The 27,119-nt window shown below is 37.3% G+C and overlaps 1 protein-coding gene across 1 annotated transcript in view; it reads left to right on the top strand.

Moving 5' to 3' along the window:
* Positions 1–27,119, top strand: part of SPAG17 (sperm associated antigen 17) — a 199,027-nt gene that overhangs the window by 101,058 nt on the left and 70,850 nt on the right. Inside the window, exons 16-22 of the mRNA XM_055312171.1 lie at positions 27–88; positions 672–785; positions 9,533–9,687; positions 14,324–14,502; positions 16,048–16,145; positions 25,014–25,253; positions 26,489–26,600. Coding sequence (XP_055168146.1) covers positions 27–88; positions 672–785; positions 9,533–9,687; positions 14,324–14,502; positions 16,048–16,145; positions 25,014–25,253; positions 26,489–26,600 — 960 coding nt within the window. The remainder of the gene's footprint in view (positions 1–26; positions 89–671; positions 786–9,532; positions 9,688–14,323; positions 14,503–16,047; positions 16,146–25,013; positions 25,254–26,488; positions 26,601–27,119) is intronic.

Raw genomic sequence — 27,119 nt, 5'->3', positions numbered from 1 at the left:
TGGATGTTGGTGTCTTTGATTTACAGAACAGACCAGGAACAATGAGATCAAAGATGAAGGACTCACAAAGGCTGATCCTCTTGAAAAGGTAAGGAATTGTTTTCCTAAAAGTGTAGATACAAGTAAGATGATCTGAAAAAACTGTGACCCAGAGTGAGAAACACACACACACACACACACACACACACACACAAGGAGATGCTCAGCAGCAGGAGGAGGGGGATTGCTCAGACATCCCCACACCAGCTCCAACTGGAGAGAAAGGAGTTAATTTCACTAGCAGCTTAAGAAAAACTTCCAAGCTCCATGCTCCTCTCTAGACAGTGTAGTGTGGCTTGGCAACCTCACAAACACCTGCTGACCATACAGCCATGTAGAACTAATGCTGTCTTGAAGTGAGTTCAGAAAACCTGCCTATAATTGCTAACAGGACTCAGAAGAGTATAACCTAACAATAAAAATATTTAGATTATGTTGCCCATAAAAAAAAAAACACTCAAAGGCATACTCTTTCTGGCAGCAGTTCTCCTAAAATGTTGCCATATGGATTTATACATATGCAGATTTCCCCAATTAGATGGAGTGCATGCTGGTTAGTTGATGGAGTCCAAGAGGGCTCCATTTGGACTTGAACAAATTAAAGCTGAAATTGCACTCCTATGATTTTTTAGAAACCCAAGAAGATGACTCTGGAAGCCGAATTAGAGGACATAACGAAAACTCAACAACGCAGTCTAATGGACTGGAGTTTCACTGAACATTTTAAACCGAAAGTTCTGCTTCAGGTATTAATGGACCATGAGTCTCTAGGAGACAGTTGGACAGGTCTGGGGAGTCATGCTATGATTTAGAACAGTTCACTTCTAGGTCACTCTTTCAGATCTCGTTCTGATCAATATTCCCATTTACTTCAGCTATAAAAGGAATTTATTCCCAGATTGAACTATGCATGCCCAGGGAATCTACAAAATAGTTTAAAATATGTCTTCTAAAGAGACATTTTTATAAAATCTTCTAAGAAAAAAAGAAAGTACACAACTGCTGCACGTATTTTCCAAGAACAGAAATCAGGCTTTTTTCCCCCCATATTGCCTATCTGGTCTATAAGTTTTCACTACATTTCAAAGTATTTTCCTTTTTAAACATATTTTTTTCTTTATTTGAGAGAGCGATCGGGGGAGGGGCAGTGGGGAGGGAGAGAGAGACTCTCAAGCAGACTCCAACTGAGCATGGAGCGGGAGGACCCTGAGATCGTCACCTGAGCCAAAGCCAAGAGTTGGAGGACTCAACTGACTGAGCCACCCAGGTGACCCTCTAAGTATTTTCTGATGCAGTTAACAGGACAATGGAACTTGCAATAACTAGTATTTATTGAACACTTACTATACGGTAGCAATGACTTGTAAGTATTATTTGCTCATTTAATCCTTACAACAATCTTATAAAATAGTAACTGTAAATAGTGGGAAATTGAGACAACTTGACCAGTAGTACCTTTTGCCCAAGGGTCACATGGCTGACAAGTAAGAGAAGCAGGGTATGAACCCAAGAAATCTGGCCCCAGAACTTGTCCTCTTAACCATTATGTAAAATCACAAGTAACCCTATACTTTCTATGTTTTATGCAAAAACCTATACTAATTTTTGTTTTATCTTTCTAATTTTAATTTTACCAATACGTTTTACATCCACATATTTTTAAAGCCAGAAAATTCTGTACCGAGTCTTATGAATAATAGTAGCTCTCCCCCACTCCATGCCTAAATTCCCAAAGGTAAAAATCCTCAAGTTATTTATTTACTTATTTATGGTGTTACTTAACTCAGTAATCTCTAATAACAAGTCACATTTTGTTTAGTTTTAGTTTTGGCTGGGCATCATCATCAATTGATTCCCTCTTTGAGAAATTCCCATGCAACATGTGCACACCCGCATACATACACACCCACACAAGTACATACTCACTCACACATGCCTACATGCACACTAGCACTTCTTGCCATCCACTAGCACTGTTAACCATATCATCATTTTTATTAGATCAATATTCAATATTTACTTTATTTCATTTATATATATGTTATTCAGATGAATATGAATATGTTATTCATATTCATAGCTGGACTATGTGAATACTCTGTGATTAGATTTCCTTTCTTGATACCATTTTTGTTTTCCTTGGAGTTTGTTTTCTCATTTTTTTTTCATTGGTGTAGCTTAGTATGCATTTATCGTTACTCATCTGCAAACTCTCTACCGAAGAGTAAAATCTCCTTTGAATACATTCAAAGCTAATAGGCATTGTATCAGTTTTACCATCTAAGCCAACTCTCTCACATATGCTCTGAACTCCCACTAGCCCTCCAGGCCTGCTTCGCAGCTGTGGGTCTAGGAGCTTCCTTTATTGGCATCCTGGTCACACCCTTGGCCTCTCTTTCAGAAACCAAATACTCTGGCTTATGAACCCCATGTCATCTTCTTTCTTGGGTTACTTGTAGGGGACTACCTCCTGTAGTTGCTTCCTGACTTAAAATAGATGGCAGGTAAATTTTGGGAGCATTGAACATTTGAAAACATCTTATTTCTACCCTTACATTTGAGTGACAGTTTGGCTTTATATAAAATGCTAAGTTAGAAAACATTTTCCCGAAAATTTTGAGGCCATTCCTCAGTAGTGGTCCAGCTTCTTGGATTCTTCTTGAGAAAACAAGCAACAAACAAACAAGCAAACAAAAAATGAAATTCTAATTCCTGATCAGTTGAGTCTGGTTTTTTTTTTTTTTCTTATCCTTCTCTCTGGAAGATTTTAAGATCTTCTGTTTGTTCCAGTGTTTTTGGTTTCCTGTCGATGATGCCTTGATGTCGTTCTATTTCCAAGTATCATATTGGCAAGCTCAGTACAATCCAGAAACTCCCGTCTTTATATTCTGGAATTAGCTACAGTCATTTTTCTAATAGTCTGCTTCTTTCCATCTTTTCTATTATTTCTCCAGGGGGGAAAATGCGAATCTCTCATCTGAAAGATATAATTTACCTGTCAGGGTATTGGGACCTGAGTGGTCTGGGGAGAAGGCAATTAGGCTCCTTGCCATTCATCCTCTAGCTCTGCATCCTTCAATATGGTAACCACTAGGCACATGTAGCTTCTGAGTACTTGAAATGTAGTTGGTCCAAATTGAGATGTTCTGTGAGTTTGACATACTATATATATATATACCAAATTTCAAAGACTTAATATGAAAAAAGCAGATATATCTCATTAACAATTTTTATACTGATTACATATTGAAATGATCATATTTTTTACACATTGGGTTAAGTAAAATATATTTTTAAAATGAATTTTACCTGTTTCTTTTTACTTTTAAAGTGTGGCTACTATACAATTTGGAATTACACGGTGGGTCACCTTATATTTCCTGGACATCCATTTAACTTTTAGGCAATTTCCATTTTTTCTGTAGTACACCTCTCCCTTGGCAGTGTCTAGGATTCCTTTTCTCAGAATCCACTGGGTCATTCCATAAGCTAATAATCCTCCCTTTGTCTGCTAAGGGGGGAGATAGGCAGGCGGCTCCTTGCTTGAGAGCTTCTTCGAGCCCGAACAGCTTCTTAAAAATATTTTAATCTTCCTGTTTGCAGTACCACTTTCACCCCGTTCTCAGAAGTACCTCGTCCTGCCATTTCTTGAGCTTTTCTGCACTTCTTGCACACAAGTACGGTTACTTCTGATCTCTTATTAAATTAATCTTAGAACTTGATTTTCTATGTCTGCTGTCAGCCACCCCTTGTCCTTCTGCTTTTCAGCTTCTAAACTGTGTTGCCTTTGTCTCCTTTCCTCTGACCTTTATTTCATGATATTAAAACCCAATAATTTCACCATTCTTTTAGTGAGGTGTCGAGAAGTACATATGTTTAAGCTTTCATCCCCACCTGGACATTCATTTCAGGCTTTTTTTTTTTTTTTTTTTTTTGATTTGGCTCTGTCCTCACCACTCCATGAAGCTGCATGATAACCACCCTGCCAAATCTAATGGACAATTATCTTTCTTCATCTCCCTGGACCTTTTAACAGCATCACAGAGTTTCTCACTTCACCGTGAAACACTCCTCACTCTCACTTTCCAACATGCCATACTGTATTTCTCCTCGGTGCTCTGTTTGGAATTTTGTTGACTTAATGTTTAAATATTGAAATGCCTGGAGTCTCAGCCCTGAACCATCTTCTCTCTATTGTAAACATTCTTGTGATGATTTCATGTATATATACATATATATATATATGATCTTTGCTAATGACTCCTAAAATTTTATCCTCCAAATAATTTCTCTCTCAAGTTCCACACTAGAACACCTAATTCCAAATTCCACTTGAATTTCTGACCCGCATCTCAATTTCATTGTCCCAAATGAGGCTCGTAATTTTCCCACCTACGCATGTTTCTCTCCTCATCCATCTCGGAAGATATCACCTTCAAGCCAAAAGGCTAAGAATCATCCTTCATCTCTGCTTTTCCTGTATCCTGCGTGTCTGATCCATCATCGAGTTTTGATGCCATCAAAGTTCCTCACCATCTCCAGCCTTGCTACACCAGTCCAGCCACCACCCTGTTGTTGTTCTACCACAGGATCTTCCTAATCATCAACCTACTTCTGCTCCTGTCCAATTTGTTCTATGAATCAGATACTCCATCAATTTCATCTTCTCAGGATATGTCCCTGAGTCCAGGATGAGCTATAAAAATCTTAATCAGTTTTTAAATGAAAATCTATCTTGTTCACTTTTGTTTTCCTAAAATCTACACAGTACCTGGCACATAGTAGGTGCTTATTTTTTTAAGTGAAGTATAACATACAGTGTTATATTAGTTTCAGGTGTAAAATATAATGATTCAACTATTCTATACATTACTCAGTGCTAATCACAGTAAGCTTACTCTTAATCCCCTTCACGTCTTTCACCCATCCCCTCTGGGCAACCACCAATTTGTTCTCTGTATTTAAGAATCTGATTTTTTGGGCAGCGCAGGTGGCTCAGCAGTTTAGCGCTGCCTTCGGCCCACGGCGTGATCCTGGAGACCTGGGATTGAGTCCCATGTTGGGCTCCCTGCATGGAGCCTGCTTCTCCCTCTGCCTGTGTCTCTGCCTCTCTCTCTCTCACTCTGTGTCTCTCATGAATAAATAAATACAATATTTTTTTAAAAATCTGATTTTTTGTCCTTTTTTCTTTGTTCATTTATTTTGCTTCTTAATTCCACATATGAGTGAAATCATATGATATCTGTCTTTCTCTGACTGACTTATTTTACTTAGCATGATACTCCCTAGATTCATCCATGTTGTTACAAATGGCAAGAGTTTTTTTTATGTCTGAGTAATATTTAGTTGTATATATACACACAATAAGTATATATATTTAATTGTATACATATAGTATACATTATACATTGTGTATATATATTTAATTATGTATATATATTATATATGTTATATCATATGCCATATCATATATATGTGCCACATTTTCTTTTTTTTTAAATAAATTAATTTTTATTGGTGTTCAATTTACCAACATACAGAATAACACCCAGTGCTCATCCCATCAAGTGTCCCCCTCAGTGCCCGTCACCCATTCACCCCCACCCCCCGCCCTCCTCCCCTTCCACCACCCCTAGTTCGTTTCCCAGAGTTAGGAGTCTTTATGTTCTGTCTTCCTTTCTGATATCTCCCACACATTTCTTCTCCCTTCCCTTATATTCCCCTTCACTATTATTCATATTCCCCAAATGAATGAGAACATACACTGTTTGTCCTTCTCCGATTGACTTACTTCACTCAGCATAATACCCTCCAGTTCCATCCACGTTGAAGCAAATGGTGGGTATTTGTTGTTTCTAATGGCTGAGTAATATTCCATTGTATACATAAACCACATCTTCTTTATCCATTCATCTTTCGATGGGCACCGAGGCTCCTTCCACAGTTTGGCTATTGTGGACATTGCTGCTAGAAACATCGGGGTGCAGGTGTCCCGGCGTTTCATTGCATCTGAATCTTTGGGGTAAATCCCCAACAGTGCAATTGCTGGGTCATAGGGCAGATCTATTTTTAACTCTTTGAGGAACCTCCACACAGTTTTCCAGAGTGGCTGCACCAGTTCACATTCCCACCAACAGTGTAAGAGGGTTCCCTTTTCTCCGCATCCTCTCCAACATTTGTTGTTTCCTGCCTTGTTAATTTTCCCCATTCTCACTGGTGTGAGGTGGTATCTCATTGTGGTTTTGATTTGTATTTCCCTGATGGCAAGTGATGCGGAGCATTTTCTCATGTGCTTGTTGGCCATGTCTATGTCTTCCTCTGTGAGATTTCTGTTCATGTCTTTTGCCCATTTCATGATTGGATTGTTTGTTTCTTTGGTGTTGAGTTTAATAAGTTCTTTATAGATTTTGGAAACTAGCCCTTTATCTGATGTGTTATTTGCAAATATCTTCTCCCATTCTGTAGATTGTCTTTTAGTTTTGTTGACTGTATCCTTTGCTGTGCAAAAGCTTCTTATCTTGATGAAGTCCCAATAGTTCATTTTTGCTTTTGTTTCTTTTGCTTTCGTGCATGTATCTTGCAAGAAGTTACTGTGGCTGAGTTCAAAAAGGGTGTTGCCTGTGTTCTCCTCCAGGATTTTGATGGAATCGTGTCTCACATTTAGATCTTTCATCCATTTTGAGTTTATCTTTGTGTATGGTGCAAGAAAGTGGTTTAGTTTCATTCTTCTGCATGTGGATGTCCAATTTTCCCAGCACCATTTATTGAAGAGACTGTCTTTCTTCCAGTGGATAGTCTTTCCTCCTTTATCGAATATTTTAGTTGACCATAAAGTTCAGGGTCCACTTCTGGGTTCTCTATTCTGTTCCATTGATCTATGTGTCTGTTTTTGTGCCAGTACCACACTGTCTTGATGACCACAACTTTGTAGTACAACCTGAAATCTGGCATTGTGATGCCCCCAGATATGGTTTTCTTTTTTAAAATTCCCCTGGCTATTCGGGGTCTTTTCTGATTCCACACAAATCTTAAAATAATTTGTTCCAACTCTCTGAAGAAAGTCCATGGTATTTTGATAGGGATTGCATTATATGTGTAAATTGCCCTGGGTAACATTGACATTTTCACAATATTAATTCTGCCACTCCATGAGCATGGAATATTTTTCCATCTCTTTGTGTCTTCCTCAATTTCTTTCAGAAGTGTTCTATAGTTTTTAGGGTATAGATCCTTTACCTCTTTGGTTAGGTTTATTCCTAGGTATCTTATGCTTTTGGGTGCAATTGTAAATGGGATTGACTCCTTAATTTCTCTTTCTTCAGTCTCATTGTTAGTGTATAGAAATGCCATTGATTTCTGGGCATTGATTTTGTATCCTGCCACGCTACCAAATTGCTGTATGAGTTCTAGCAATCTTGGGGTGGAGGCTTTTGGGTTTTCTATGTAGAGTATCATGTCATCGGTGAAGAGGAAGAGTTTGACTTCTTTTTTGCCAATTTGAATGCCTTTTATTTCTTTTTGTTGTCTGATTGCTGAGGCTAGGACTTCCAGTACTATGTTGAATAGCAGTGGTGAGAGTGGACATCCCTGTCTTGTTCCTGATCTTAGGGGAAAGGCTCCCAGTGCTTCCCCATTGAGAATGATATTTGCTGTGGGCTTTTCGTAGATGAGTGCCACATTTTCTTTATCCATTCATCCATGGTTGAACACTTGGGTTGCCACCATATCTTGGCTATTATTAATAACACTGTAATAAGTATGTGTTTATTTTTTTAATTAACTAATTAGTTTATGGTACCAGCAATATTAATAGAGAATAATAGGTAAAAGCCAAGTAGTAAAAAAAGGTGAAAAAAGATACATGAAAACCTGTCAAGCATTGATTAAGAGCAACTATAGCTCTGAGAAACTTAGTGCTATAAATTCTAGCAGCTAAAGTAAATAGAAAAACAAATTTTGCAGAGCTCTCTAATGGAAAGAAGGATACATGTTCATCGGAAATGAGCATATTTGGTTTGGGGGGTTAAAGTCTTTTTTTTTAAATAATAAATTTATTTTTTTATTGGTGTTCAATTTGCCAACATACAGAATAACACCCAGTGCTCATCCCGTCAAGTGACCCCCTCAGTGCCCGTCACCCCTTCACCACCACCACCCCCGCCCTCCTCCCCTTCCACCACCCCGGGGGGTTTAAAGTCTTAAAGGAATTTACCTTTCCAAAAAGAAAGGTAATGAATAATACCCTATGTAACAAAATCAAACAAACAAAATTAATGCAAAAATATTCACTACATGTGTTTTTCTGGTATTACTTCTCAGGGAACAGATGTAATAGTTTAAATGCCACTCCATAAAGACTCTCATACAGGGGAGTAGATTGGGGAAGTAAACACATTATTTTGGTAATGCTACCAGTGTAAAATTGGAAACAAAAGTAAAACAGTTCTTTCCTAACATAATATGCAATTCCATACTGTCAGATCACCCAAACAGTAAAGAACTAAAAATTCCTACGTAGGATTGATGTTGAAAACAAAAACAAAAACAACAGCCCACAGCTATCTAATTTATTTCCCTGTGAACATGTTTCCTTATGTTGATTAGCAGTGAAATGGAAGCAGGATACAAGTGTGCCTGCCCTCTCTACCCCTCTGTTGGTAGCTGCAATTCCAAGTCATGCTGAGGGTGGAATGTTTTGGGAAAGGCCAGGGTTAGAAGGCGTGTGGAAAGTCTTTATGAGAAAGACTACTCACCTCATTCCTCTATACTACAGCATGGTGTAGTAGAAAGCACTCTTCAGAGTGCAAAATGGTGACACTTAGACTGGCATTAAGCCCTGACCCTGGAACTTATGAACTCTGTTGTTAGGCAAATCTTTCACCCTCTCTTAGCTCCAATTTACACTGAAAAATGAGGATTTTAGTATTTTGAAGGGGGAAAAATAATTGTACCTATTTATCTGGGGATTTTAAAATGAGATGATCTGGGATCCCTGGGTGGCGCAGCGGTTTGGCGCCTGCCTTTGGCCCGGGGCGCGATCCTGGAGACCCGGGATCGAATCCCACGTCGGGCTCCCGGTGCATGGAGCCTGCTTCTCCCTCTGCCTGTGTCTCTGCCTCTCTGTCTCTCTCTGTGTGACTATCATGAATAAATGAATAAAATCTTTAAAAAAAAAATAAAATAAAATAAAATGAGATGATCTATATGAAGGCATGCAAAATGTTAAATAGCTGCTTGACTTAATTATTATCTCCCAGCCTTAATAAATTAAAAACACTTGAGCAGATGCCTGTATGCCTGGAAACTAGTATCTGTTTTTCTATAAGAGTTGCTGAATTCAGCTCCAAAAAAATCTACCACTTACATTCTCACCAGTGAGACTAACAGTGTGGAAATAAAAAGAGGGTCTCCTGCTAAGCTGAGATATGCCCTAGCAGGAGAGCTTTCTCCTGGGGGTGGAGGGGGGAACACAATGCAAATATTTTGATTTTAGGTTCTGCAAGAAGCCAGTCAGCAATACAGGTGGATTGATTCTTATTACCATACCCAGGACAACTCTCTACTTTTAGTCTTTCATAATCCAATGAATACACAACGTCTGCATTGTGAACATTGGAACGTTGCTCTTCACTCCAACGTTGGATTCAGGTAACCAACTCAGATAGTTTAGTTAATAGCTATCTTAGTTTAGTTAGCTCGTTAGTTACTTAGCTACTTAGCCTAAGCAAGGTAGTTCAAGCCAAAAATAAAAAAAACCTTCAATTGGCTTATTGAACCCTGCTGTGCTTAAATTAAAGTTCCTACAAATAAATTAAGAATGCAGGAGTAAGAATCATAGGGTTGAGAAAGTGAACACACACACAGACCACAAACACATAATTACATAACCTAGGAAGTATAACTAGAAAACAACTCTAAAGAGTTCTGATTAGAATATAATACATCATTGGCTCTCCTGACTCTCAGCTTTGTGTTTGTAGATCTTAGTATTTCTCAGCCTCTAAAATTGTGTGAGCCAATTCTGCATAATAAATATTTTTTCTTTCTCTCTCTACACATCTTATTGGTTCTATTTTTCTGGAGAACCCTGACTAATATTCCTTACAAACTTTTATGAGAGTTATACAGCCAAAGAAGCTTGCAGCATGTACTAAGCAATGTGTGATCATACTTATTGGAAAATACTATAAAATGTAAGCTGATTTTGAAAACATTATCACTAATCATATTTTTGTTACTTAAGAATGCTAGCCAGGATCTCAGAGTCCTGGAACAGAGCCTCATCTCTGGTTGTCTGCTCACCAGGGAGTCTGCTTCTCCCTCTCCCTTTCAAATGAATAAATAAAATCTTAAAAAAAAAAGAATCCTAAAAACAAAACAAACAAACAAACAAAAACCCTTCAGGGGATCCCTGGGTGGCGCAGATCAGGGGATCCCTGGGTGGCGCAGCGGTTTGGCGCCTGCCTTTGGCCCAGGGCGCGATCCTGGAGACCCGGGATCGAGTCCCACATCGTGCTCCCGGTGCATGGAGCCTGCTTCTCCCTCTGCCTGTGTCTCTGCCTCTCTCTCTCTCTCTGTGACTATCATAAATAAAAAAACAAAAAAAACAAAAAAAAAAAAAACACCTTCAATTTAGTTTATCCAGTTGAACATCTGAGGTGTACCAGGCACTGTGATAAGCATCAAAGCTATACTGCTCTGATGACAGGCATCATTCCTGGATCAGTTAAGTCTAGTGAGGATATTATTACCTTATAGTTGATTTGTTTGGGCTCTAATACAACTACCTCTGAAATATTTCAAGTAGGAACTATAAAACATGACATGCTGCATGCTGATTTTGGATAACTCCACTTAATTTGAGGAAGACTCAAAAGTAGGGCAACTGAGTGACATATCAACACAGCAGCTCAGCAAATAGACCTCTAGGAATCAGTAGTGATTTTTTTTTCTTCCGAGTTCCTTCATTATTTCTTCATGATCTTAAAGTTTTGTTCTCTCTTCTCATTAATGATGAGAATACCTCATTATTTTTTTCACTGCTGGTTGATGTATAACCAGTATTGATTATTTTATTTTATACAGCTTTGTTTTATTTTAAAAGGATACAGAAAGATACAGAGAATGGATGTACAGAATAACTGGGGAAACAGGTCGTATGCTAATCCTTTGCTCAATATACAGAAGCTTACATCATATAGTACATTATTTTGGGAAGGTTAGGAACACTTTACATGGAAAACCATTTAGAGATAGAGCTACTCACCTGCCTAGGGGCTGGATGACCAGGCCCAATGGGAGAGATGATAGTGTGAAAGGATGAGGAACAGATTATCTACAACTTCTGCAGTTCTTCTAAGGTTTATCTTCTATTCAGAATTTCTATTTCTTCTTCAATCACTTTTGGTAATTTACATTGTTCTACAACCTCATGCATGACATTTGGATTTTAGATGTCTATTAGAATAAAATTGAAACATATTTTCATGATGAATGTCCATTCCTGAGAGAGATAAATTAAGGTCTGTCTTTATTATTATAATTTTGGCTATTTCTGGGATCCCTGGGTGGCGCAGCAGTTTGGCGCCTGCCTTTGGCCCAGGGCGCGATCCTGGAGACCCGGGATCGAATCCCATGTCGGGCTCCCGGTGCATGGAGCCTGCTTCTCCCTCTGCCTGTGTCTCTGCCTCTCTCTCTCTCTGTGTGTGACTATCATAAATAAATAATAAAAAAAAAATTAAAAAAAAAAATTTTGGCTATTTCTTCTGTTAGTTTTTCATGTGTACTGTGTCTATATGTGTGTATATTTAAACTTATTTTTGAATCTGTATTTTTAGAAGTATCCTTTTTAACGCATTGTAACTTTCACCAACATGATAAAACGTCTTGTTCCCTTTAATGCCCTGGACCTTGAATTTCACCAGCTTTGATATTAGTATTTTGGAACAGTATCTTTTATATAAAAATTTACTGATATAACTTTCTCAGTCATTTTTCAGGTCAACTAGGAATTGCACCTACAGTGGCTAAACTTATTAATAAGGGAATTCTTTTTCTTCTCTAGTGAGAAATTTGGAATTGAACAGTATCTCAGGGATAGTGTAGCTACTCACCAAAGTCATCAAGAATCTGGACTTTTTCTGGCTTCCTAGTCAGCCATCTGCCATTCTTTTATTTTTCTGCATCATTTTGATTTGTGAATCTTAAGCAGGCCCCACACTCCGCACAGAGCCAACTGAGGGGAGGGGTGGAAGAATGGGGGGTAGTAGGCTCAATCTCATTTCCCTGAGATCATAACCTGAGCTGAAATCAAGAGTTAGACACTTAACTGACTGAGCCACCCAGGCATCCCTAAAACTTTGTATTTTAAAGAATTAATCTGTTCACTTCTATTTTTATCAGTAATGTCTTTGGCCTCATTCTTAACCATTTAATAAGTATATTTCTACTTTAAGATTAATCTCTTTTCTTCCTTTTGTTAGATTGAATTTTTAGTTCATTCTTACTGTGTGATGTTTTTAAAGTTATACATTCTATTTATATCCTTCTAGAAGTTGTCCTTTTAAATCACATATTTAAACATTTTGTATCGTAATTGGGGTTAATGAATACTAATATCATTTCACAGAAAATGTTAAAATTTTTAACATTTTACTTATTCCCAACCAATCACCTACCTCCCATTTTGAAAGTGTCTAGAAATTTTATTTCCAATTATTAAGTAATATTTTTAATAACAAACAAGTAACACAGTTATTTTACATTTAATTACCAATTGTACTGTTTTTTTTCCTCAGCCCTTTTATTTATATCCCATGTTGTCTTCTTTCTTGGATTTATTTTTTCAATGCAGCTGGAGTACATTTGTGAGTAATTCTTTCAGAAAGTATCTGTGGCTGGCGAATTCCTGAATCCTTGCATGCTGAAATATTTCTATTTTGTCATCTCATTTGAATACTGATTTGGCTGTGTTCCCTCATCATGAAAAAATAGCAAGAACTCTAGGTTTTGTTTGAAAGGCAGATTCATGAAAGGTTCCGAACTGGAGAGAGACATGATCTAAAGAATAAGAAGAATCTCTCTAGTGGCTCTGTGGAAAATAGACTACAGCAGGTCCAGGGTAGGGACACGGAGACCAGTTGGGAGGCCACAGTAGCCACCCTAGCAAAGGGTAATGGTGGCTTAGACCAAGAAGATAGCAGTGAAGCAAAGGGGAAGTGATTAGATTTTGAGTATATTTTAAATGTGTTTTAAAAAATCATTTGGATCTCCCAACAGATTGGAAAAGGAGTGCGATAAAATAAGGATGCCTTCAGGGTCTTTGGGCTGATCAACTAGGAGTATAGACTTGCCAACAACTAAGATGCCAAAAGGCCTCACAGGGCAGTTTGGAGAGGAAGATTAATTAGTTTGAGAACAGGTTGAGTTTGAGATGTCCTTTCCCTTCCCAATGAAGATACCGCGTACCCATAACTCATAGACTATAGTTTTCAGTTTATTTCTTTAAAAGGGATCAAGAATGAAAGGAAATTGTGAAACAACCTGCGTATAGAATCCCTCCAGCTTTATTTTTCAAGCCTTAGACCTCACTTTCACACAATTTGACAGTAACTAATCTTGATTGTCAAATCTAAATGTTTCAACTTATTTCCTCAGAAACAACTCTCTGGGGACATTCAGATGCTGTAAGTATACATAAGATTTCATTAAAAATAAGTACAATCATCAGACTAAATAGTGTGAATGGATTTGGGAACAAAAATGACTGACTCACAGTGAGCAAACTACTCGCTGGTGTGAGCATAAGTGCACAAGCAGTTTAAGGCACAGTATTTAGGGTGTATTTGCAGGCCAGTAAGTTTTACAGCAAGACTGGAGCATTTCAATTAATCCAGTGAGTCAGTTAGCTGTCATTAATTAAGAGAGTTTCTATTATGCTATAAAATCACTCTAAAAAGGGATTGTATCGTATTATTCTCCAGCTAAGTGTTGAGAGTATCAAACTTTTTAATCCTTGACTGGAGTGGAATCATCTCATTTTAAACTTGTCTTTAACTATGAACAAAGTTGGGCACTTTTCACATGCTCACTGGGTATTTGTATTTGACAACTTTGCACAAATCACATCTAGGATCTATCTGAATCTATTACATTTGTTACATGGGCAATTTAGGATCAGTTCATCTTTGAAAAGTTCATTTTCACAGTTGGTATCTTAAGTATTGATTGATTTTAATTAATAGTAACTCAATTGTCATTTGCTCTTTTTCAAACTTTATTTTAGGAATTATTTGGAACTTGTGGCAAAATCCATTCAAGATTGGATCATAAAAGAAGAAGCCATATATCAGGAATCTAAAATGGCTGAGGAAATTAATAGGACAAAGGCTGAGCTGGAATTGAAATCTGCTGGTGGCAAAATCACTTCTCCTGGCAAAATCAATGCTGTTAAAAAATCTAAAAGTAAGTAACTGGTTGAACTTACTTGTAAAGTCCAAAGACATCCTCCTATTTGTTAATGTAACCAAGACTGAATACTTCAGTATTAAAAGGAGTTGCCTACAAATTTCTGTGACCCTTTGCCTTCTCTAAAAAATAGAAGAGCTGAGTTCCAAATATGATGAGATTGATGATAAGATAATGGAATATTTGTCCTATATTGATGCCACTTTCCGCCAGATTTGGAAGATTTGCTCTGTCCTGCAGATCAAATGTGATGTTAGGGAAATGCCAGATGTCTTTATTTTGGTAAGGTAGATAGGTTCAGCTATCTAAGATTTGTTGCCAATATGAGGCAATTCAGAGTCAGCATGTCTCCATTTGAATACTTTTAGATTCGAAAAGTGAAATTAAAACAAGACCTTTCTTAGAAGAGCAAGCAGAGAGTCCCAAGACTAACTGGGGGTAGGAATCTAAAAATAAAGGAAAATGAATTATTCGGAGCTTGTGACGGGCACTTGACAGGATGTAGGATCATTACCTATGTTTATTTTTGTTAATTTCCATGGCTTTGATGCTGTTGGGGAAGGGAAAGAGGGTGAAAAAAAGAGGAAAGATACTTGATAAAGAAGTAAAGCAATGAGATAAGTTCTCTGGAAAATAGAGAAAGCTCACTAGGTTCGTGCAAAGGGGAAGGTTTCCATGTTAATAATATTCATTATTTCTGATAGCAGAAGTTGAGAATGATTTCTCATAAAGAAGCAAAGGTATTTATTTTCCAAAGATTTTGCAACTTCTGTCAATCAACAAAGGAATTAGTGCTTGGCTTAATTCCAAAATAAAAATTAGCCACGTTGGTAATGAATTAGTTACCATCCACTAAAATGGTTATAATAATCAACCTATTAGCTTGGCCTTCATCCTGATGGGGGCACAAAAGGACAGCACTAAAAACCTGGAACGACGGACAAGACTATATAAAAAGGATGTAGGGCCACCCTTTCACAATAACATCTAGGGCCATTACTTGCCTACAACCAGGAAAAATTGTGGGTTGACTGCCTTTTCTCTATTCTGCTTCTGAACAGAATCGAAAGCTTAATTACTATCTAGATGTAGGGAAATGCAGAAAATGGTCAGTTTGGGATGGGAATACACTTGGTAGGTATTGCATTCAGTTTGAGAGCTTTTGAGTCAGGATGATTGTAAATCTTCAAAACAGAATGACTATAATGGCAAGAGGAGGGCTTCAATATGAAAGTATAAGTTAGATTTCTTCTGTGTGGTCTTTGAAGGGTTTAAACTAGGATTAATTAGGTTAAAGCTCCAGGGAGAGAGAGGCAACTGCAATACAAGTTTCAAGTTCAAGTTCAAGGCAGCATGAGAATGGAATGCATTACCTCCCCCAATGAGACAACCACTCTGGAGACAACCAAAAAGAGTGAGGGGTGAAAGAATGGAGAGTTGGACTTGGTAGCCTTTAAAGTCCCTTTTAATCCAGACCTTTGGTCCTACTATGAAACTTTGTTGTAGAGAGTTACTAAGAAGTTTCATTTTCTCTGGTTATAGGTAACAAAGGAATGAGCAAAACAGAGATAGCAGATCAAGAAAAAGAAAAGGAAAAAGAGAAAGAGAAGATTGCTTTCATTTTAGAAGGCTCTCTCAAGGTAATGCAAGGAAAGACAAAGGACACTGAGTAATTACACATTCAGATTTATTGTGTGATAGAGAGCTTGTGTAGTGTAACAGAAGTGATCTTTTTTTGCTAAACTTTCAGAAATAATTGAACCTGCAATGAAAGGGCAGTCTCTCCACCGAGCTGTCTCCTCCTTCAGATGATAAACCTTTAAGGCCTGTGTGATTCATTTTTATATAACCAAAATCCAAGGCAGTGCCTTGTTTATAATCAGTATACTGTTTCTGCTGCAGGTGTTTGGTTGTTGTTTCCAATTTTTAATTGGAATTTTTAATTACAAAATTAATTATGGTTTATCATAAATCAAAATTACTTTGACTCTCCCAAGCCCCTGAAAATAAGAAACATTAACAATTTAGCATGCTCTATACTCATAAATGCATGCGTACACAAATACAAAGAGGGTCTTCACTTGTTTGGTTTTGATTTAGACTGGTATGCCACATAGCTTTTTTGCGTAGCACCATATCATAACTATCACTACCATATAATATCTGAGATCTAACTTATTTTCATAGCAATATTATTAGTCCATAATTTAGATATGTGTAAAGTATTAAAGTTTTCTTATTAATAAGTGTCATTTGTGTTTCTATTTAAACAGAAATATTTTACTTTTATGTAGTCAAATCAGTCATTTTTGGCCAAAATTTAAAAGGCACAATACCACATTTTGGCAAGGATATGAAGCAAAGTGAATTCTTATGTACTGCTGGTTGAAATTAAGTAGGCACTTCCACTCTGGAAAACTGGACATATCTACAAAAATCAAGCATACAATTTCTTTTTAACCTAACAAGTCCACTCCTAGGTATATACCTAGTAGAAATGTATGCATGTGTGCATCAAGACACATGGACAAAGTTGTTCTTGCAGCATTATCTTTAATTCTCCTAAACTAGAGACAATTCAAATATTCAGCAGTGGAGGGCGCCCGGGTGGTTCAGTGGCTGAGCATCTGCCTTTGGCTCAGGTTGTGATTCCAAGTCCTGGGATTGAGTCCCACATCCGGCTCCCCGCAGGGAGCCTGCTTCTCCCTCTGCCTATGTCTCTGTCTCTCTCTGTCTCTCATGAATAAATAAATAGATAAATAAATAAATAAATAAATAAATAAATAAATAAATAAATAAATATCTTAAAAAAATATATTCAACAGTGGAATGCCTAGAATGGTTCAGTCATAGGAAAAACTGTACAGCTCTGGGAATGAATTACTAGAGCTACACACAGAAATATGGATCAATCTCACAAACATCATGCTGAACACAAGAGAGAGTGAAAAGAATATATTCATTATGTATGACTTCATTTACATAAAGCTTAAAAGCATGCAAAACGAAGCTGAAGTATTGCAGATTAGCATAATGGCTGCCTTGAGGCAGTAGAGGTGGGAAGTGATTAGGAAGAAGTTTAAGAAGGGTTTCTTGCTGGTGGTTACAGGAGTTTTTAATTGGTGGTAATTCATTCTTCTATTCAATTAGGATTTATGCTGTTTGGTATGTATGTTATAGCTTCTCCAAAAAAAATTTTTTTAATCTGTCATTCTTGGGGGCACGGGGTGGCTCAGTGGTTGAGCATCTGACTTTGGCTCAAGACCCTGATCTTCAAAAAAAAAAAAAAAAAAAGACCGTGATCTTCAGGATCGCAAGTCCCACATCAGGGAGCCTGCTTCTCCCTCTGCCTATGTCTCTGCCTCTCTCTGTATCTCTCCTGAATACATAAATAAAATCTTAAAAAAAAAAAAATCTGTCATTCTTTATATGGTTTCAGGGCTTCTATCAGATTAATTTCACCTTGATTATATGTTAATTTTCTTGTACTCTCTTAGAATATTTTCATAGATAAACTTTTTATATTCGGATATCAAATGTATCTGAAATTCATTTTTTATATTGTAATTAAAGGAGTTTTTTCTCTGCATGCATGGACTATTACTTTATTAGTACCACTTAATTAAATGTAACATTAATCACTCCCCTACATATGCAACTAAATTGGAATGTTGACTATATAAAATATTAGGTACTTATTTATTTTTATTTCTTATTTTTGTGACTTATTTATTTTATTACTGGAAATTTGTACCTCTTAACCCTCTTCATCCATTCATTTTTGGGGGGGTCCATTTTTGAATGCTGTATTCTGTTTCAGTGGTCTATTTAATTATTCCTTTGCAAGCACCATACTATTTTAATTACAACAACTTTGTTGTAAGCTTAAATATGGAGTAGGCAAGAGTTGACTTCCACACTCCATTACTATGCAATAAACCTCAAAACAATGTGGCCTAATCTTGGTGAGCCTCCAGGCTTCTGGGTCTTGATGGTAAAAATATTACATGGCAAATCGTTAAGTTTATTATTAGTTGCTGCTTAGTTTTATTAATTTTTTAAAAATTATTTGGTTTTTCTCCTTTATTTTATTAATAATATTGAATTATGGAGATTTATTTAATAATATGAAAAATATTTGCATTTCTAAATCAAACTCCTCTTCGATATATCTTAAAGTTTAGTCCTCATCCCACATAATGGCATATATTATAATATATATATTATATATTATACATTATATGTTATAGTCTCTGGGGAGAGACTTAAAATACATATGTCTTCATTCCATCTTTTTTTTAAGATTTTATTTATTTATTCATGAGAGACACACACACAGAGAGAGAGAGAGAGAGAGGCAGAGACACAGGCAGAGGGAGAAGCAGGCTCCATGGAGGGAGCCTGATGTAGGGCTTGATCCCAGGACTCCAGGATCACACCCTCGGCTGAAGGCAGGCGTTAAACCCCTGAGCCACCCAGGGATCCCTCTTTATTCCATCTTAATTGCAGCTTTGTGAGTAGAATCTAGAAATTTTAATTTTCAATAAGTTCCTAGAGCCATCTTTTGTACATCATAGAATAAGAATTATAGTATTTTTTCATTGTATGTTATTTTAATAAATAACTGGGTTTGATCTGATAATATTTTATCTAGAATTTCTGTGTCCATGATAAATGAAATATTCTATAGACTTTTGCATTGCTATTAACAAGCATCAGTATTAAGATTAGTTTGGTTTTTAAAATAAATTAAGGAAGTTTGGCAGGGTTGCTGTATACAAGATTAACATGGAAAAAAGGCATTGGAGTTCCTATTCAACAGCAATAACTAATTACAAAATGTAATAGAAAAGAAGTACCTCTGTGAGATTTCTGTTCATCATGTCTTTTACCCATTTCATGATTGGATTGTTTGTTTCTTTGCTGTTGAGTTTAATAAGTTCTTTATAGATCTTGGAAACTAGCCCTTTATCTGATACGATATTTGCAAATATCTTCTCCCATTCTGTAGTTGTCTTTGAGTTTTGTTGACTGTTTCTTTTGCTGTGCAGAAGCTTCTTATCTTGATGAAGTCCCAATAGTTCATTTTTGCTTTTGTTTCTCTTGCCTTCGTGGATGTATCTTGCAAGAAGTTACTGTGGCCAAGTTCAAAAAGGGTGTTGCCTGTGTTCTCCTCTAGGATTTTGATGGAATCTTGTCTCACATTTAGATCTTTCATCCATTTTGAGTTTATCTTTGTGTATGGTGCAAGAGAGTGGTCTAGTTTCATTCTTCTGCATGTGGATGTCCAATTTTCCCAGCACCATTTATTGAAGAGACTGTCTTTCTTCCAGTGGATAGTCTTTCCTCCTTTGTCAAATATTAGTTGACCATAAAGTTAAGGGTCCACTTCTGGATTCTCTGTTCTGTTCCATTGTCTGTTTTTGTGTCAGTACCACACTGTCTTGATGACCACAGCTTTGTAGTACAACCTGAAATCTGGCACTGTGATGCCCCCAGCTATGGTTTTCTTTTTAAAATTCCCCTGGCTATTCGGGGTCTTTTCTGATTCCACACAAATCTTAAGGTGATTTGTTCCAACTCTCTGAAGAAAGTCCATGGTATTTTCATAGGGATTGCATTAAATGTGTAAATTGCCCTGGGTAGCATTGACATTCACAATATTAATTCTTCCAATCCATGAGCATTCCATGGATTCCAATCCAAAATATTCCATGATGGAATATTTTTCCATCTCTTTGAGTCTTCCTCAATTTCTTTCAGAAGTGTTCTGTAGTTTTTAGGCTATAGATCCCTTAGCTCTTTGGTTAGGTTGATTCCTAGGTATCTTGTGCTTTTGGGTGCAATTGTAAATGGGTTTGACTCCTTAATTTCTCTTTCTTCAGTCTCATTGTTAGTGTATAGAAATGCCACTGACTTCTAGGCATTGATTTTGTATCCTGCCATACTGCCGAATTGCTGTAGGAGTTCTAACAATCTTGGGGTGGAGTCTTCTGGGTTTTCTATATACAGTATCATGTCATCTGCGAAGAGGGAGAGTTTGACTTCTTCTTTGCCAATTTGAATGCCTTTTATTTCTTTTTGTTGTCTGATTGCTGAGGCTAGGACTTCTAGTACTATGGTGAATAGTAGTGGTGAGACACACATCCCTGTTGTGTTCCTGATCTTAGGGGAAAGGCTCCCAGTGTTTCCCTACTGAGAATGATATTTGCTGTGGGCTTTTCGTAGATGGCTTTTAAGATGCTGAGGAATATTCCCTCTATCCCTACACTCTGAAGAGTTTTGATCAGGAATGGATGCTGTATTTTGTCAAATGCTTTCTCTGCATCTATTGAGAGGATCATATGGTTCTTGTTTTTTCTCTTGCTGATATGATGAATCACATTGATTGTTTTACGAGTGTTGAACCAGTCTTGCATCCCAGCGCCCCCTTTCTTGCAAGAGAAACAAAAGCAAAAATGAGCTATTGGGACTTCATCTCAAGATAAGAAGCTTTTGCACAGTAAAAGAAACAGTCAACAAAACTAAAAGACAACCTACAGAATGGGAGAAGATATTTGCAAATGACGTATCAGAGAAAGGACTAGTATCCAAGATCTATAAAGAACTTATTAAACTCAACAGCAAAGAAACAAACAATCCAATCATGAAATGGGCAAAAGACATGAAGAGAAATCTCACAGAGGAAGACATAGACATGGCCACAAGCACACGAGAAAATGCTCTGCATCACTTGCCATCAGGGAAATACAAATCAAAACCACAATGAGATACCACCTCACACCAGTGAGAATGGGGAAAATTAACAAGGCAGGAAACCACAAATGTTGGAGAGGATGTGAAGAAAGGGGAACCCTCTTGCACTGTTGGTGGGAATATGAACTGGGACAGCCACTCTGGAAAACTGTGTGGAGGTTCCTCAAAGAGTTAAAAATAGACCTGCTCTATGACCCAGCAATTGCACTGCTGGGATTTACCCCAAAGGTACAGATGCAGTGAAACGCCAGGACACCTGCACCCCTATGTTTATAGCAGCAATGTCCACAATAGCCATGCTGTGGAAGGAGCCTCGATGTCCATTGAAATGGATGATCCTTTTTTTCCTCATTTCTTACTTAATTTTATATTGAATTTATTTTGTCTTTTCATTTCCAGTCAGTTAGTGATGGGAACACAAATTTTAACCCTAATTAAGTGGAATCTTATCCTTCCACAAAAAAAAAAAATCTTCTTTTTATTATTCTTCTTAGTTCTCTCAAGGTATTGATCCCATTCCTAGTTGACATGGTAGTTATTAATAAATTGTTGACCTAATTTGTCACTTCTTTATAGACAGTTTACCTTTTCTCTCCAGCTGCTTTGAAAACACAAAGTGGTGTGCTAGCAAATGTTTAGGAATAGCTCTCTAGGAAAAAAAATTATCATCTATCTATATAAGTTTATTCTTAATTTTACAGATAACGTTGTAGGTAGAGCACCCAACTTACACACAATAAAACATATACAACTTTTTGTTGCAAATTCCATTTAGCCAGTTGATCCTTATAAAATGCTTTCACTGATTTTTAGTAAGCCCTTGTATCCTTAGCCAACCTATGATTATAATCAACAAACAACTGCCGTTCCAATATGAATGTTGATTGGTGTTTTCATTGACATGAACAAGTATGACAAAAATGGACAAGGGAATAGGTCTCATTCACCAGCAACATGAGCAACTTCTTTGCTGAATCAGATCATTTTTAAATACTGGAATATTTCCTCAATTTTCTGTACTAGTTATAATGTAACAGCTCCAAAAATGACACTTTTAAATTTCATCTGCATTATTAACATTTTCTCCGTCACTTTCATAAGTTTAGATAACCAACTGTCATTGGTCCCTGATTTGTAGCATTTGCTGATAAGCATAGTGTAAATACTCTCATCAAGGTTGTATTTAGGCTCTCAATATGACATCACTGAATACAGAATGAAAAGCAATATAGAGTAGCACACCACTATATTGTATTTCTATGATATATACCGTTGATATAAATAATCTCAAGAGCATAGATAATAGGGAAATGTAACAAAATAATTAAGAAAATGCTAAGTTATGGGGCACCTGGGTGGCTCAGTGGTTGAGCATCTGCCTTTGGCTCAGGACATGATCCCAGGGTCCTGGGATCAAGTCCTGCTTGGGGCTTCTAGAGGGGAACCTGCTTCTCTCTCTGCCCATGTTTCCACCTCTCTCTGTGCCTCTCATGAATAAATAAATAAAATCTTTAAAACAAACAAAAAAAGAAGATGCTAAATTTTGAGTATTTGATATCTTTGTTTTTAATATTTTATTTGTGCATTTATATAATTTAATTTCAAACAATGGTTGTGGTTAACAATCAGCTGATAAAATTCTGGAAAATTTAACAGTAAATTCTTTCAAGTCAACATGAGCTAGGTCTAGCACTCCACCGTTTTTGTTTTTTTTAATTTAAATTCAATTTAATTAACATATATTGTATTATAGTTTCAGAGGTAGAATTCAGTGTTCATCAGTTGCATACAACACCCAATGCTCATTACTTTCAAATGCCCTCCTTAATGCTCATCATCCATTTACCCCATCCTTCCATCCACCTCCCCTCCAGCAGCCCTCAGTTTGTTCTCTGTAGTTAAGAGTCTTTTATGGTTTGCCTCCCTCTCTCATCTTTTTTATTTTGTTTTTCCTTTCCTTCCCCTATGTTCATCAGTTTTCTTTCTTAAATTCCACATATGAGTGAAATCATATAGTATTTGTCTTTCTTTGACTGAATTATTTTGAAATCAGCACATCACTGTTACTTCTTGCTTTTAACTCATTGACCTTTCCAGATGTTAGGATCCATGTCTTTCATCAACTCTGGAAATGGCTTGGCAATTATCTATTCAAATACTGCCTTTTCTGGGGCATCTGGGTGGCTCAGTTGGTTAAGCACCTGCCTTTGGCTCAGGTCATGATCCCAGGGCTCCCTGCTCAGTGGGGAGCCTGCTTCTCCCTCTCCCTCTGCCTGCTGTTCCCCTTGCTTGTGTTCTCTCTCTCTCTGTGTCAAATAAATAAATAAAATATTTTTTAAAAAATGCTGCCTTTTCTAAAGTTTTATTCCATTTCCAAGAGAGCTTTCAAATTCATCTTATTTGTTTGTTTTCTTTAAATTCAATTAATTAGCATATAGTGCATTGTTAGTTTCAGAGGTAGAATTTAGTGATTCTTCATATGCATATAACACCCAGTGCTCATTACTTCAGGTGCTCTCCTTGATGCCCATCACCCAATTACCCCATCCTTCCACCCACCCCCCCTCCAGCAACCCTCAGTTTGTTTCCTATAGTTAAGAGTCTCTTATGGTTTGTCTCCCTCTCAGGTTTCATCTTTATTTTTCCCTCCTTTCCCCTATTCACCTACTTATTTTTGATACTTTCTTGTTTCCTATTTATACTTTGGATACTTCTTTCTCTTTGGGCAAATTAAAGATTAAGCAGATTAAAATACTTATTTTATATCCTCTATTTGATAATTCCAATATCTCCAGTCTTTGCAGAGATGTCTTCATTGTATGTGTCCTCTTCAGATTCTTGCTTTTGGCTTACTTCCTCATGCCTTGTGATTTTCATTTGTGAGCTTATATCCACCCATGATGTTTTTAGTATACATTTTTAAGGTGATGTATATTTTGGCCACAAATATATATTAATATAGGCTTGTGGCTAGTTCTCAGGGGAGACTCTCCCTACCCCTCCTCACCTTTAACACAGTGCTAAGGAAGCAAGCTAGCATTCATGGTCTTCCTCTATAAGGAAAGATATTTTTTTAGTTCACCCAACAAAGGTGTCATTTTTAAAAATACCTGCTCTATTCAGAGGTCTCTGACCTGATCTCTCAGGTTATTGCTCTAGTCCCTGCAACCCATTAAAACTCCAGTTCTAGGCTGTCAAGAATGGGCAGATAGCCCTCGGAAACTTCTGTCCTCAGGGCTCATGTTTCTTACTGGATTAGTGCTTTCTCGTATCTTTTAATTTGTTGCCAGCTTTGCTATGCACTACAATTTTACTTATCATTTTGGAAATATTTTTTGCCGGGAATGTTTCTTTGAACATCTGATCCACCATATTGCTGATTAACCATGTTCAAGACCTAAAGTGGGGATTGGACTCATGTAGAAAAGAATAGGAAGCAACTAAGAGAGACCAGCTAAGAGGCTAATGTAATAGTTCAGATAAAGATGAGACCTGAATTAAGGAAAATTGCAACAGAAGGTGAAAGAGGAAGCTGAGTAAATAAATCTCTGAAGAGCTTTTTGGCAGGGTGTGGTACACAGAAGTTGGGTGAGAGAAGAGAATCAAAGGTAACTCCAAGGTTTCTAGCTCAGTATCTTAAATTGTCAAAGATACTACTTTCAGAAAGCATGTGAAATATTCTCCAGGATGAACCTGAAAGGGATCTAATTTGTTTCAAAATTCTGTTCATTTTTTTTTTAATGTGTTTACAGGCATGGAAAGAAGAACAAGATCGATTAGCAGAAGAAGAGCGCTTACAGGAAGAAAAAAAAGCAGAAAAGAAAAGTAAGGAAGCTAGTAAAAAGAAAGGAAAGGAAAAGGTAGAGAAAGAAGACAGTAGGGCTTTGAAGAAAAAATCGTTTTTCAAGGAGAAATCTAAAGAAGAACAAATGAGGATTCCAGAAGTAACAGAGGAACCCCTCCTGGAACCAGAACCTGAGATTGTTTATCCGGTAAAATCTGTGTTCTAAAAAGCTTCCTTACTAGTTGTTTTGGGAGAAACAAGCTTCTGCAGAAACACAAGGTTCCCAATCTTTACTGACATGTCAGAAGGCCTTGGAATTTCTTCTAGCATAGATGATTCAGACCCATACTCCACCCTCCAAATGCCTAGGACCTTCTTTGTAGCCAGTCACCAAGATAGTAATACCCTCAGGCCAGTTTTTCTTGAGTGCCATGAAACTAGGTTACTGAGGGTCAGAAAGTGGAGATTTGACACAAAAGCATTCATTTAGGTTAATGTAAATAAGCAACTGTGAAAGGTCAAAGTGAACACAAAGTTTGGCTTTATTTGTCTCAGATGACAGGTCTTTCAGAGTAGGCACCCATGTTATTTATCTTGTAGAATTTGGTAAAACCTTCCCTTTGCCGGCCTGTCCCTCAAGCAGTCTTATGAGGAGAACCTAATGGAAAAGAGATGGACAGAAATGTAACAGCCTATGTCCATTGTAGCTGCTATGCTAAGTTCATTCTTGAGTGTTAGCATGCATCGCAATTACTTGGAGCTCTATTTGCAACACTTAAAAAAAAAATCTTTACCATATTAAGTGTCAAGAAAAAAAGTATAAAGTGTCAATATTCCTCAATATATCAGTTCACTTTAAACAGAAAATTAACAGCCAATGAAAGAGATATTGATGTCTTCTCCCACTGCTTTTCAATAATACAGTGATTTGATTTGCACTAGCTGTAAGGGTGAACAGATTTTAAAATCATGAACCTCCTTTAATTTTGCCCTTGTAACATCACAGAAGATGCTAAAGATAATATGGACAATGTACTCTGAGTCTACAAAGTGACAGACATTCATTTGGCAGAAATTAAGGTTATAGCAACTTTAATTGGCTCACATTGGTGAATTTATTTTTGTCAATTGCAGTTCCACATTCAAAACATTTGGGGAATATAAAAAATAGTGAAAGGGTATAAAGGGGAAAGGAGAAAACATGAGTGGGAAATATCAGGGAGGGAGACAGAACATGAGAGACTCCTAACTCTGGGAAATGAACTAGGGGTGGTGGAAGGGGAGGTGGGCGGGGGGTGGGGGTGACTGGGTGACAGGCACTGAGGTGGGCACTTGACTCGGGATGAGCACTGGGTGTTATTCTATATGTTGGCAAATTGAACACCAATAAAAATAAATTTATAAAAACAAAACAAAACAAAAGCATGATGTTTTCCCTTCTAGTTTCATGGATACAATATGGGAGATATACCCATCCAAATCTCAGGAACAAATTCTTATCTGTATCCTTCAGATGGAGGGCAGATTGAAGTTGAGAAGACAACATTTGAAAAAGGTACATTTTGAAACCAGCTGGTCAACAGCTTGGAAGATACTAACCCATTTCAGATCATCTTGGGGCCTTATACCCTTGGGGGTGATAAGGGAGAATGGTAATGTGCCCGCTATGGTTCATTATGTGCCATTTTTAGCATTTTCAGACCTCACATTCTTCTGTTACATTGACTGCAGGGCACAGGCCAGCTGAGGGGTTAGCTGGGACACACTGTTAGGAACATTCCCGTTTTAAAAATCTTAAAGGGATCCCTGGGTGGCGCAGCGGTTTGGCGCCTGCCTTTGGCCCGGGGCGCGATCCTGGAGGCCCGGGATCGAATCCCACATCAGGCTCCCGGTGCATGGAGCCTGCTTCTCCATCTGCCTATGTCTCTGCCTCTCTCTTTCTCTCTCTGTGTGACTATCATAAATAAATAAAAAAATTTTAAAAAAATAAAATAAAAATCTTAAAATATTTCTATAGAATTGGGAAACATAATAGTCACTACAATGAGCAAATAGTTAATTAGTAATATTAATT

This window comes from Nyctereutes procyonoides, unplaced genomic scaffold, assembly GCF_905146905.1.
Source record: "Nyctereutes procyonoides isolate TBG_1078 unplaced genomic scaffold, NYPRO_anot_genome, whole genome shotgun sequence".
Taxonomy (NCBI): Eukaryota; Metazoa; Chordata; class Mammalia; order Carnivora; family Canidae; genus Nyctereutes; species Nyctereutes procyonoides.
Note: the sequence above shows the minus strand (reverse complement) of the source record. Positions and strands in the feature narration are given on the sequence as shown.